We start from the raw sequence: 12,866 nt of genomic DNA, 5'->3' as shown, positions 1-12,866 counted from the left end.
GCAATTTCGTGCACCACACTTCTTTCCTTGTCAATTTTGTCATCGGTAATGCAATCCGAGAAAATCCTTCGATAAAACCTCCTATAATATCCGACTAAACCCAAGAAGCTTCTAACTTCTATCACCGTCGTTGGTCTTTCCCATTCCATCACTGCTTCTACCTTTGAAGGATCCACAACTATTCCTCCTTTGCTCACCACGTGACCTAGGAACTTCACTTCCCCTTTCCAGAATTCACACTTCGACAACTTAGCATACAACTTCCGTTCCTTTAAGATTTACAACACAATCCTCAAGTGTTTCTCATTCTCCTTTGCCGTCTTGGAGTAAACCAAGATGTCATCTATGAAAACCACCACAAATTTATCCAGGAAGGGACGAAACACTCTGTTAATGTAATCCATGAAAACAGCAGGTGCATTCGTTAACCCAAAGGACATTACTGCTAACTCGTAGTGCCCATAGTGTGTCCTAAACGCAGTCTTAGGGATATTATCTTCCTTTACCCTTATCTGTTGGTAACTGGATCTCAAATCAATCTTGGAAAATACTCCAGCTCCTTGCAATTGATCCATCAAGCCATCTATCCTTGGCAGTGGGTACTTGTTCTTCACTGTCACTTTATTTAACTATCGGTAATCCACGCCGAAACGCATTCCTCCATCTTTCTTCTTTACTAGTAAAACTGGCGCTCCCCACGGGGATACACTCGGTCGAATGAACCTCTTATTCAGAAGCTCTTCCAACTGAGTCTTTAATTCTGCCAGCTCTATCGGAGCCATTCTATACGGCGCAATCGACACTAGTCCGGCTCCCGGCACCAATTCAATCACAAATTCAATTTCCCTTTGAGGTGGGAACTCAGGGATATCTTCTGGGAACACTTCTAGAAAATCTCTAACCATTGAAATCTTATCTAAGTTCTGGGCATCACCCAACGTATTAGTAGCCAACAGAATATAACCCTGGCACTCCTCCCTACTACAATGCACCATTACAGAGTTCAGGTAATACCCCGTAGCTACCATTGCTCCATTCTCTCCTTCCAGCATAAATCGAATAGTCCATTCAAAGCAATCCAACAAAATCCGATTCTTCGACAACCAATCAAACCCCAAAATCATTTTTAGCCCCACCATTGGTAAACAGATCAAATCGTGCACAAAGCCTCTACCCTTAAGCTTGAAACCTACTTGTCTACAACCTGACCTAGTCATAATTGTTTGATGCAGAGTATGTACATGCAGATCAAAAGGTAACTCTAACACTTTCAAGCCTAATTCCTTAACTTTAGTAAATGAGATAAACGAATGCAAAGCCCCAGTATCATATAATGCAACTAAGGATTTATCACCAGTTAGACATATACCACTCATCAATGGGTCCGCCTTTGAAGCATCCTTGGCATTCACAGTAAAGACTCAACCTTGATGCTAACTTTGGCCCGTATTCTGATTTCTCCCACGAGGGCAATCCCTCGCAATGTGGCCAGCCAACCCACACTTGAAACAACCACCTAAACCAATTTTGCATGAGTCATAAGGATGGAAATGTCCACAACAATTACAAGTTAAATCCGGAGAACTCTTACTCTGATTTCCTCTTCCCTTAGCATACTGAAACTGATTCTGATTGTTCTTTCTGAAGCCTCTATGGCCTTGAGGCACATATCCTCCTCTCTTGAAGCTTTGTCCTCTCGGATGAAAATACTTGCCATGCCCACGACTAGAGCTCCCTCCATGAGTGTCCTTGGTTGCCGCCATGGTCTTGGCATACTCTTCCACTACTCTAGCCTTGTTCACCAAGTCAGAAAAAGTACTAATCTCCAATGGAGCCACAGCAGTCATGATGTTGTCCTTCAACCCCTCTGATACCTGATGCACTTCCAACTCTCGTAAGTCTCCGGGGCACCTTGACACACTCTAGAAAACCTATAGAGCTCCTCAAACTTGTTGGTGTAGTCCGTCACAGATAAGGAACCTTGCTTCAGCTGCATTAGTTCCATCTCCTTTGCTTCCCTTGCAGACTCAGGGAAGTATCTCTTATAGAAAGCTGTTTGGAACAACTCCCATGGAATGTCGGCGTTCTGATGCTGTAGCAAACGACACTCAGCTTGCCACCAGAGCTGAGCCTCTCCCGCTAGCTGATAAGCGACAAACTCGACATATTGATTGAGGGGAACATGTTGCGCTTGTAAAGCACACTCCATGGCTTGGAACTAGTGGTCTGCTTCAATAGGATTTGTGGATCCACAGAAAATTGGCGGATGAACCTTGAGGAACATCGCCAAGGTCATCGGAACTCCTCCCTTGTTATCGCCGTTACCCTCAGCATTATCATTGGCATTCCCTTCGTCATTTCCGTTGCCATTCCCATTCCCGGCCAATTGACCTAATCTCTGCACAGCTTGTAGAGTTGCAGCAGCATTAGCTTCCATGGTATTAGCGAGATTCGCCATTGCCTCCATGATTTTGGCATGATTGTCAGCTGCTTACTCATTCCAACTTTCTCGTGTTCGTGTTCGACCTCGTCCGTGAGTGGCTATGTAGGGTTCCTGTCTACACCAAATAATCGATATCAAGGTGATCAATCTCAATATCAAACGTCTAGCGCTTCAATTATCCCAAACAGGCACTCACAAATAAGCATGCTATGCAATATCAAATAGATAACCTAAAATCATCAAAGAAAGACACACAGAGTATGCAATGAAGCACAATCGGTCCATTCCTCAGGCTCACGAGGATGAACTGCTCTGATACCACTAAATGTAACACCCTAATTAGCCTAAGCCTTACTTCGCATCGTAAAGCAAAGGTTAATCAGAGATTACGATAGTTCTAAGCTCATACATAATATATATATATATATATATATATATATATATATATATATATATATATATATATAAGAATAGTATAATCTAGAAGCCCGATAAAGGATATAGCTCAAAAACAGGATTTTAAAAGTGCAAAATGGACTAACGAAGCTATTAGCTTAAGGCACAAGAAGCAGATAAGATATAAGCAAGATAATAGCATAATAGTGTAATGGCATAAGGAACTAGCCACGACTCGCGGAGTTTAATCCGGCTAGCCATATACAGACCATACAGAAACTAGACAGTAAAAACAGCTTATACAAGTTTTGTTCTCTCACATACAAGCCTCTAGGCAAAGACGAAATACAAAAGTGAGAGATGTATAAAAAAAATAAACAAAAGACTCCAAAAGAATCCAAGATCCTCCGCTTCTGTCACCATTCAAAGCAACTCAACAAGGTGGGTTACGACCTGTATTTGAAAAATACAACAAAGATATGGTATGAGAACCGGAGATTCTCAGTATGGTAACAGTGCCCAGTGATGTAGGATATAAGACCTCGGGACACCAAAGGCAATCCTAAGCTCCATATCCATCACAAGATCTCAAACTTAAGCATTCTAAAACATATAAGCATAATATACCAACATTGTCTAAAGAAATCAAGTAATCTATCTTAGGGGATTTCAACTCTAACTAAACACCGCTGTCCGACAGCCCTCACCAACCGATCCTCCATGCGATCCCATCGCCACCGCCTTCAAAACCTCCTCAATCCCAGTAGAAAACACAGGTAATATACAATGCAAGTAAAGCACAAGTAGAAGCATATAAGGTAATTAATTCAGATAGCAAATAAGCATGTTATTCAATTAAGCAAGCCATTACAAGTAAACAAAACATACAAACAGATAGAAAATACATATGATGCATGCCTGCCCTACTAGCTGTGATATCACATTATCGGTTCAACTGCCAACCCGACACGTCTCCTTTGGAGACGTCGCCCTTCGAATTTCTCATTTGGGAACCCCCGAGATATAGTGCCCGGATCAATGTCCAGGTACCGGCGCCTGCTCGCCCTTTAGATTCGAAGGGATGCGAGCGGGATACTCTTGCCTCAGACCTCACATCTCAATGTAAGCGGAATTAACCACTGTCCTTACGCCGCGACCGCTACCTCAACAGGCGGGATTAACCACTGTCCCTGCTAGGCGCATAGCGTCTCATAATATCATATAAAAACATTATTTCAGTAGGTTTCAAAAGCATTTTCAGTATACAAAGATCCATCTCTTCAATCCGAGTCCCCAACTCATCTCAAACACTGTCCATTCATAACTCAGTATCCAAATATCAATAGTTCATCATTCCTCATCTCATATATCAATCATCCTTCACCTAACGTCAAACCCTTCTCAGCACACCAAAAACCTAGGCCTTCGTTTTTTAATACTCAAAACCAAGCCCAAAAGTCTTAAAATGGTTTTATAGAAGCTTACAACCTTGTTGGGAAGGTAAAATAGTTGAAAAACAAGTAAATTTGAGAAACAAGACGTGTGCAGCCGGACAGGGGTCTCTGCGTGCGCACGCCCAGGAAATTTCAAAATGTGTGCATACGCACAGGGGTGTGCGTACGCACAGCTGGCAAAACTTACAGAATCTGTTCACTCGCACAACCTGTGCCAGCGCCCCTAATAGAATGGCCTTCCCAACGTGTGCGTCTGTACAGGCCTGTGCGTCCGTGGTGGACGAAATTGTGATCAACATTCTAACTATTTTGAGAGGAATCATTATTATGGCATTGGTTGAATTCACAACTCCATTCAACTAACCAGCAAGTGTACTGGGTCGTCCAAGTAATAAACCTTACATGAGTAAGGGTCGATCCCACAGAGATTGTTGGTATGAAGCAAGCTATGGTCACCTTGTACATCTCAGTTAGGCAGATAAAAATTGTTTATGATTTCGGAAATTAATAATAAGAAAATAGATGAAATAATAAAAGGGATAGAATACTTATGCAGATTCATTGGTGGGAATTTCAGATAAGCGAATGGAGATACGGTATGGCTCAAGGACGCCTGCTGACGATTGGATTTTTGACGGTTTAGAATTTCACTAATGAAATCTCGTTGTAAAGTATAGTTTCTAAACCAAACAATAATCCTTTCATACAAAAAGTTGTTTGTCACTAAAACAAACCCCTAAATTTATAAACCGAAGTATTCAAACCTCGGGTCGTTCTCCCTAGGAATTACAATAAAGTGTCTTGTTATTGGTTTGAGTTGTTTTGGGGTTTTGATAAGAGGCATGAAAGTAAATGGCAATGAAAGTAAACTAATAACTATAAAAGGCTCTTGGCAAGGTATGAAAATTAGAAGTTCTATCCTAGTTATCCTTCTCAATTGTGATGAGAATTGTTCATTGCTACCACTTAGTTAACCCTTACTAAAGAAAGGAAAGTCAAGTGGATGAATTGACTTGAGCCACAAGTTCTAGCCAACTCCCAAGGAAAGACTAGCTTTAGTGCACTCCAAACCAATTAGCAATCTCTCCAATTATCAATCAACAAAGGAATTAGATAACTCAAGTATCACTAATTACTCTACCTGGGCCAAGAGGAACAAAAATCTATACTATATCTAGAAGAGGCATTTCAACAAACACATAAAGTGCAATAAAAGTAAACAACATAAATTGCAAGAATTAAAGAGAGATCTAACTACAAAGGCAAGAGATTAACAATGGAAAAGCAAAGAAGAACAATTATTATGAATTACCTCTTATTGAATTGAAAGAATGTAGAGGGAACAATACTAGATCTACAACAAAATGTAAGAACAACATAAAGGAAATTACAAGAAAAGAATAGAGGAAGATGAATGTAACAACAAGAAATTGAAAGGTAGAAGTAGAAGAAAGCAAAGAGTAAAACCTAGATCTAAGAACTAATCCTAATCCTAATCCTAATTCTAGAGAGAAGTGAGAGCTTCTCTCTCTAGAAACTAACTCTAACTACTAAACTAATGATCAAAAGTTAGTTGATTCCTCTTCAGTCCTTGGCTTAAATAGCATCAGAAATGAGTTGGATTGGGCCCACAAGGCTTCTAAAATCGCTGGCCACGTTTTGCTTCAAGTGGACTAGGTGGTAGCAACGGCGCGTGCGCGTACTATGCGCGTGCGCACCACCATACTTGTAGCAACTATGACAAATCTTATATCGTTTCGAAGCCCCGGATGTTAGCTTTCTAACCCAACTGAAACCGCATCATTTGGATCTTTGTAGCTCAAGTTATGGTTGTTTAAGTGCGAAGAGGTCGGCTTGACAGCTTTCCGGTTCTTTCATTTCTTCATGAGTTCTCCAACTTTTCATGCTTCTTTCTTCATTCCCTTGATCCAATCTTTGCCTCCTAAACCTTAAATCACTTAACAAACATATCAAAGCATCTAATGGAATCAAGGTGAATTAAATTTATTCAATTTGAGACCTAAAAAGCATGTTTTCACTCTTAAGCACAATTAAAGGAGAATATACAAAACCATGCTATTTCATTGAATAAATGTGGGTAAAAGGTGATAAAATCCCCTAAAATCAATACAAGATAAACCCTACAAATGGGGTTTGTCAACCTCCCCACACTTAAACCAAGCATGTCCTCATGCTTAAGCCAAGAGAAAGCAAAGGGCATCAACATTTATTCAATGAAAACTAACTAAATGCAATCTACCTATATGCAACTATCTACATGAATGCAATTGCTTGGTCAAAATAAATCAATTCCCAAGAAGCATATATGCACAAGGGCTAAGGACTAGCAAGTCTAATCCACAATCGAATTGAGTTATTAAATATTTTTACAAACTTGCATGAAAAGTGATGATTGTAGGTGGAAGCATGTAATTGAGCATCGAACCCTCACCGGATGTGTTTGCACTCTATTCGCTCAAGTGTTTAGGGTTGATTCTCTCAATTCTCTCCTAATCATGCTTTCTAAGATTTATTTTTCTTCTAACAATCAACAAATATTTCATGCATGCATACATATATCATGAGGTCTTTTCATAGGTTGTAATGGGGCTAGGGTCAAGGTAGGATGCATATATGGTTAAGTGAGCTTGAAATTTGAATCTTTGATAAGCTTAAACTTCCTACCTAGCCTATGACATCCTATACAAATTCAAAGCTAACCTAACTACCCATTTCTCACTTTTTCACATACTCATGCATTTTTTTTTTCATTTCACAACACTTATGCATTGATCTTTATTGAGCTTCACGTTGCTTTGGGGCATTTTGTCCCCTTTTTATTCCTTTCTCTTTTTTTTTCTTCTTTTTCTTTTTTTTTTCTTCTTTTTCTTTCTTTTTCTATATATTTTTTTTTCTTTTCCATATTATTTTTTTTTCTTTTGTTTTTCTCATTTTTTTTTATATACAAGAATCTCAATGCATAAGGTTTTACATTTGATCGATACATGAATATGTACCCAATTCCCAATATTTTCAATAACAATACAAAATTACCCTTTTATTCACCCAATGTCCCAAGGTTCCCACACTTGAATGATACTCACACACTCTAGCCTAAGCTAATCAAAGATCCAAATAAGGACATTTATTGTTTTTCGCTTTAAGGCTTGTAATGTGCTAAATTAAGAACAAGTGGGTTAAGCGTAGGCTCAAAATTGGTTACAAAGGAATATAAAAGGGTTGGCTATTTGGATAAGTGAGCTAATGAAGTGATGGCCTCAATCATATAAATGCATGAATACACAAAATAATGGACATAAAGAATCAAACAAATCAAAGATTATATTCATAGAAAGAGAATAATGCACACAAGAAGGAAAATAAGTGGTTATAGGATGTAACCACACCATTAGGCTCAAATCTCACTTGCTTGTGTTCTTAGCTCAAAAATATGATCCACAATATATATAATTCAAGCAAGTTCTATGAAAAGTTTTCACTCAAATCAATTAAGGTGCCCTATAGATAGAAATCTTGAAAATTTTCATTATTTTGACTAAGCTTATTGTGTATACATATGCAAAAATTAAGAGAATGCAAGTAAAAATCCTAAAATCCTAGAATGAAATGCAAAAGTGTTGGATTAGAAATTTGTCACCCAAGATCGCCGAACGGTCGGACGACCTCCCCACACTTAAAAGTTTGCACCGTCCTCGGTGCACTCAAAGAAGAGCAAGGTGGATGGGTTGCTACAATTGATGAGCTCCTTCAAAAGGGTGTGCTGATGACTTGTTTGTTGCCCCATTCAGAAGCTTTCTCATTCCGTTCCTTCTTGGTGGCCAACCTAGAAGGAGAGAAAAAGAAAGAAAATTAAGCCTATAACAAAGACATCAAAGCAATTAGAACATAGGCGGGGGCTAATGCCAAAGAAGAGTAAGGTTCTCACTACATGTTAGCTACGCATGTAAGTGAGAAAACAATATAAGCTAATGGCATATCAATGATACTTGATGCAAGAGTAAAATCGAAGCATGAAGAGCATATGGCACATCAAGTTCACATAAGAAGAAGTGGGTCATGAAGGACAATATGAGGTCATATCAATGCTCAAAGACATAAGAGTCATATAAGATGAAGCATTGATTTAAAAGTTTCATCACCCGACAATATCAAACAAGTCAAGAAGCACCAAAATAATGCAAGAATTTCTCAACAATTGAGTGTAAGAATCCAACACCATTATGAAAATGACTAAAAAAAAAACGAAAACATGCTACAAAAACTAAATGAAAATGGGAAGAGTAGAAGTATGCGAATGCGATAAGCAAAAGAAAATGGAAGATGAGAAAAAAAACTCTTTTTTTTTCATTTTTTTTATTTTTATTCTTTTTTTTTCTTTTTTTTTTTTTACCGACGCGTGCGCATCATGCACGTTTATGCGTCGATGGGTATATTGGTCGAAGGACGCGTACGCGCCAAGTGCGCGCATGCGTGCGTCGAGTTAGGCCGGAGGCATAGTGTCGGCCCAAGTCTGGCACAACTCTCGGGTAAAAGTACCGGGGTGCAGATTGTGCAATCGACGCGCGCGCGCAATGCGAATTTAAGATCATGTGCGCGTACGCGCCAGGTGCGCGCACGCGTGCATAGACTTGTGCCCTAGGCCCAATGTTTGCACAGTGCAGGCCTAACTCTCGGGTTTTTGGCTGGAGGTGAATTTTTGCATCCACGCGTACGCGTACAGTGCGCGTCCGCGTGGGTGGTCGAAAAATGCTCCGGAGCGCGTACGCGTCATGTGCGCGCACGCGTGGATGGTGTTCTGTTTTTTTTCAAAAATTTTTGCTATGTTTTTGCACCAATCCAAGCATTCCAAACCTCCAAGCTACTACCAAAATACCCTAAAACCTTATTTAACATACTATACTACTAACTAAACTCAATAAAACAATAAAAACAAGAAATTAAACTAATTCTACCAATATTTACAAAAGATAAAAATGAAAATGAGAATCTACCTACAATGGCAACTCAATTCACTTATTAACAAACTAAAAGAGTATGAAAAGAGTTTACCATGGTGGGGTGTCTCCCACCTAGCACTTTTATTTATTGTCCTTAAGTTGGACTTATAGGGAGCTCCTCATCAAGGTGGCTTGTGCTTGTATTCATCTTGGAACTCCCACCAATGCTTGGTTCTCCATTGTGCCCCAAGATTTCTCATGGATTGAGCCAAGTGTTGATGGAGTTCTTCACAAGCTTGGGGCTCCCAAAGTTGATCCTCTTTTTGTGATCCGGGGTCCCACACTTTGTTTTCACACCCGTCTTGAGGTTGATCATCATTATTAGTCCAACCGGGTGGTGAGTAAGGCGAATTCTCTATATAGTGGCCAACAATCCTCCTAGACCCATCTATTTGAGCACTATTCCCACCTTTGTATTCAACTCTTGAAGTATCAACCAAAATGAGCCTTGATTTGCAACGCCAACCACGAAACATCTTTCGCTTACGCTTCATCCCACAAAGCATCCTAAGTTGACCATCCGTTTCAAGCAAGCCATACTCAAGTGGGACAATAAAGCTAATAGAAATGAATTTCACCCACTCAAATGAAGGTATAGATGGCAACCTAGGCAAAGATGCTTCCAAAGATCTTGACAAAGCATATTCCACTCCCATCCTTCTATTTCTAAGGACTTCCACCTCTTCACAAGATTTCTCTAATTCAATCCTTTGTTCATTAATACTATCTAAGCCTTTTCCCTTAATCAAACTATAATTGGGAGGGTGAAAGAAGTTTACCTCCACAACATTTTCAAATGCACCGGGAGAAGGTTCTTCAAGTTCAAAGGATTCTCCACTACTAGGACTTGATGCTTGCTCTTCATCACCAAGGGAACTCAATCCTTGCCCTATCCCATCCAAGTCTTCGTATGGAATATGCCTTGGAAGGTGTGCACTTTCCTCCCTAGCATCAATTTCAATCATCTTGGAGGGGTTTTCTTCAACTCTATGTTCTCATGGAGGCTCCGCATCTCCTAAGTCTTCTACCACTTCTTCCTTGTTTTCAACAATTAAAGCTTCCTCTAATTGTTCCAATACAAAGCAACTTCCCTCATTTCCCACCGGAGTTTCCAATCTCTCCTTCATGCTATGTTCTTCATTCGATTCTCCACATGTAGCCATGGGAGTTCCTTGAGTGTTCAAGCATTGGGAGGCTAATTGATTTGTTACCGCATCCAAGGCGGCCATGAAATTTTGCACATCCCTTTGCATCTCTTCTTGCCCTTGAACAAGAACACCAAGGGTTTCATCCATTAGAGATTGGGGTGGGTGGAAGGATTCATCATTTTGGGGGAAGGGTTCATAGTAGGAAGGTGGTTCTTCTTGGTAGAGTTGTGGTGGTTCAATATTCTCCATTCTTTCCACTTGTTGCACAACACACTCCATGGTTGCTTGAAATTGATCCAATGCTTCCTTGAGATGATCCCTTGACTCTTGTTCCTCTTGGATAATATGATTAGGATCATGTGGCTCTTGGATCAATGGATATGAGTATTCTTCCATGGGAGGTTGTGGTGGAAAGTAGTATTCATCTTGTGGTTGAAAATTTTCGTATATTGGAGGTGGTTCATCTTGGTAATAATATGGAGGAGGTGGCTCTTGAAAATATTGATGTTGGAATGGTGGTGGCTCCATATGTGGTTCATATGGCTCATATGGTTGTTGGTAGGATGGATATGGGTTAGGGTCATATGAAGGTGGTTGGTGAAAAGAGGCTTGTGAGTATGGTTGAGAGTTATGTTGAGGATATGGTTCATAGGCATATGGTGATGGTTCTTGAAAGTCACAAGGTGATTCACCATAGCCATTGGATTGATATGCATCATAGAATGGCTCTTCTTCATAGTGCATTGGTGGGGGTTGTTGCCATGAGGATTGATCATAAGAATATGGCTCCTCCCACCTTTGATTGTCCCATCCTTGATGCATCTCTTCATTGTAGCTCCCATCACCTACAACATAGTTGTAATCACACTCATAGCCAAAATGAGAATTCATGGTGAAAAGAGAAAACAAAAATCAAAAGCTAATAGAAAATAAGAGAAACAAAATTCTAAAAATAGCAAATAAAGCAAAAGGCAATATATTCACAATATTCACATATATACAATAACCAATAACACAACACCATTGCAATTCCCCGGCAACGGCGCCATTTTGACGATTGGATTTTTGACGGTTTAGAATTTCACTAATGAAATCTCGTTGTAAAGTATAGTTTCTAAACCAAACAATAATCCTTTCATACAAAAAGTTGTTTGTCACTAAAACAAACCCCTAAATTTATAAACCGAAGTATTCAAACCTCGGGTCGTTCTCCCTAGGAATTACAATAAAGTGTCTTGTTATTGGTTTGAGTTGTTTTGGGGTTTTGATAAGAGGCATGAAAGTAAATGGCAATGAAAGTAAACTAATAACTATAAAAGGCTCTTGGCAAGGTATGAAAATTAGAAGTTCTATCCTAGTTATCCTTCTCAATTGTGATGAGAATTGTTCATTGCTACCACTTAGTTAACCCTTACTAAAGAAAGGAAAGTCAAGTGGATGAATTGACTTGAGCCACAAGTTCTAGCTAACTCCCAAGGAAAGACTAGCTTTAGTGCACTCCAAACCAATTAGCAATCTCTCCAATTATCAATCAACAAAGGAATTAGATAACTCAAGTATCACTAATTACTCTACCTGGGCCAAGAGGAACAAAAATCTATACTATATCTAGAAGAGGCATTTCAACAAACACATAAAGTGCAATAAAAGTAAACAACATAAATTGCAAGAATTAAAGAGAGATCTAACTACAAAGGCAAGAGATTAACAATGGAAAAGCAAAGAAGAACAATTATTATGAATTACCTCTTATTGAATTGAAAGAATGTAGAGGGAACAATACTAGATCTACAACAAAATGTAAGAACAACATAAAGGAAATTACAAGAAAAGAATAGAGGAAGATGAATGTAACAACAAGAAATTGAAAGGTAGAAGTAGAAGAAAGCAAAGAGTAAAACCTAGATCTAAGAACTAATCCTAATCCTAATCCTAATTCTAGAGAGAAGTGAGAGCTTCTCTCTCTAGAAACTAACTCTAACTACTAAACTAATGATCAAAAGTTAGTTGATTCCTCTTCAGTCCTTGGCTTAAATAGCATCAGAAATGAGTTGGATTGGGCCCACAAGGCTTCTAAAATCGCTGGCCACGTTTTGCTTCAAGTGGACTAGGTGGTAGCAACGGCACGTGCGCGTACTATGCGCGTGCGCGCCACCATACTTGTAGCAACTATGGGAAATCTTATATCGTTTCGAAGCCCCGGATGTTAGCTTTCTAACCCAACTAGAACCGCATCATTTGGACCTCTGTAGCTCAAGTTATGGTTGTTTAAGTGCGAAGAGGTCGGCTTGACAGCTTTCCGGTTCTTTCATTTCTTCATGAGTTCTCCAACTTTTCATGCTTCTTTCTTCATTCCCTTGATCCAATCTTTGCCTCCTAAACCTTAAATCACTCAACAAACATATCA

At 39.4% G+C, this 12,866-nt stretch overlaps 1 protein-coding gene across 1 annotated transcript; it reads right to left on the bottom strand.

The window, feature by feature from the left end:
* Nucleotides 1-629: 629 nt before the first annotated feature.
* On the bottom strand, nt 630-1,847 carry LOC130962844 (uncharacterized). Its single transcript, XM_057889005.1, has 2 exons — nt 1,439-1,847; nt 630-1,339 (listed from the first exon to the last, which is right to left on the bottom strand). The coding sequence occupies exons 1-2, from the start codon at nt 1,845-1,847 to the stop codon at nt 630-632; spliced, it is 1,119 nt and encodes a 372-aa protein (XP_057744988.1).
* Between the last annotated feature and the right edge of the window lie 11,019 nt (nt 1,848-12,866).

Source organism: Arachis stenosperma, chromosome 2 (assembly GCF_014773155.1).
Source record: "Arachis stenosperma cultivar V10309 chromosome 2, arast.V10309.gnm1.PFL2, whole genome shotgun sequence".
Lineage (NCBI taxonomy): Eukaryota > Viridiplantae > Streptophyta > Magnoliopsida > Fabales > Fabaceae > Arachis > Arachis stenosperma.
The sequence above is the reverse complement of the archived record's forward strand: the minus strand, read 5'-3'. Positions and strand labels throughout refer to the sequence as shown.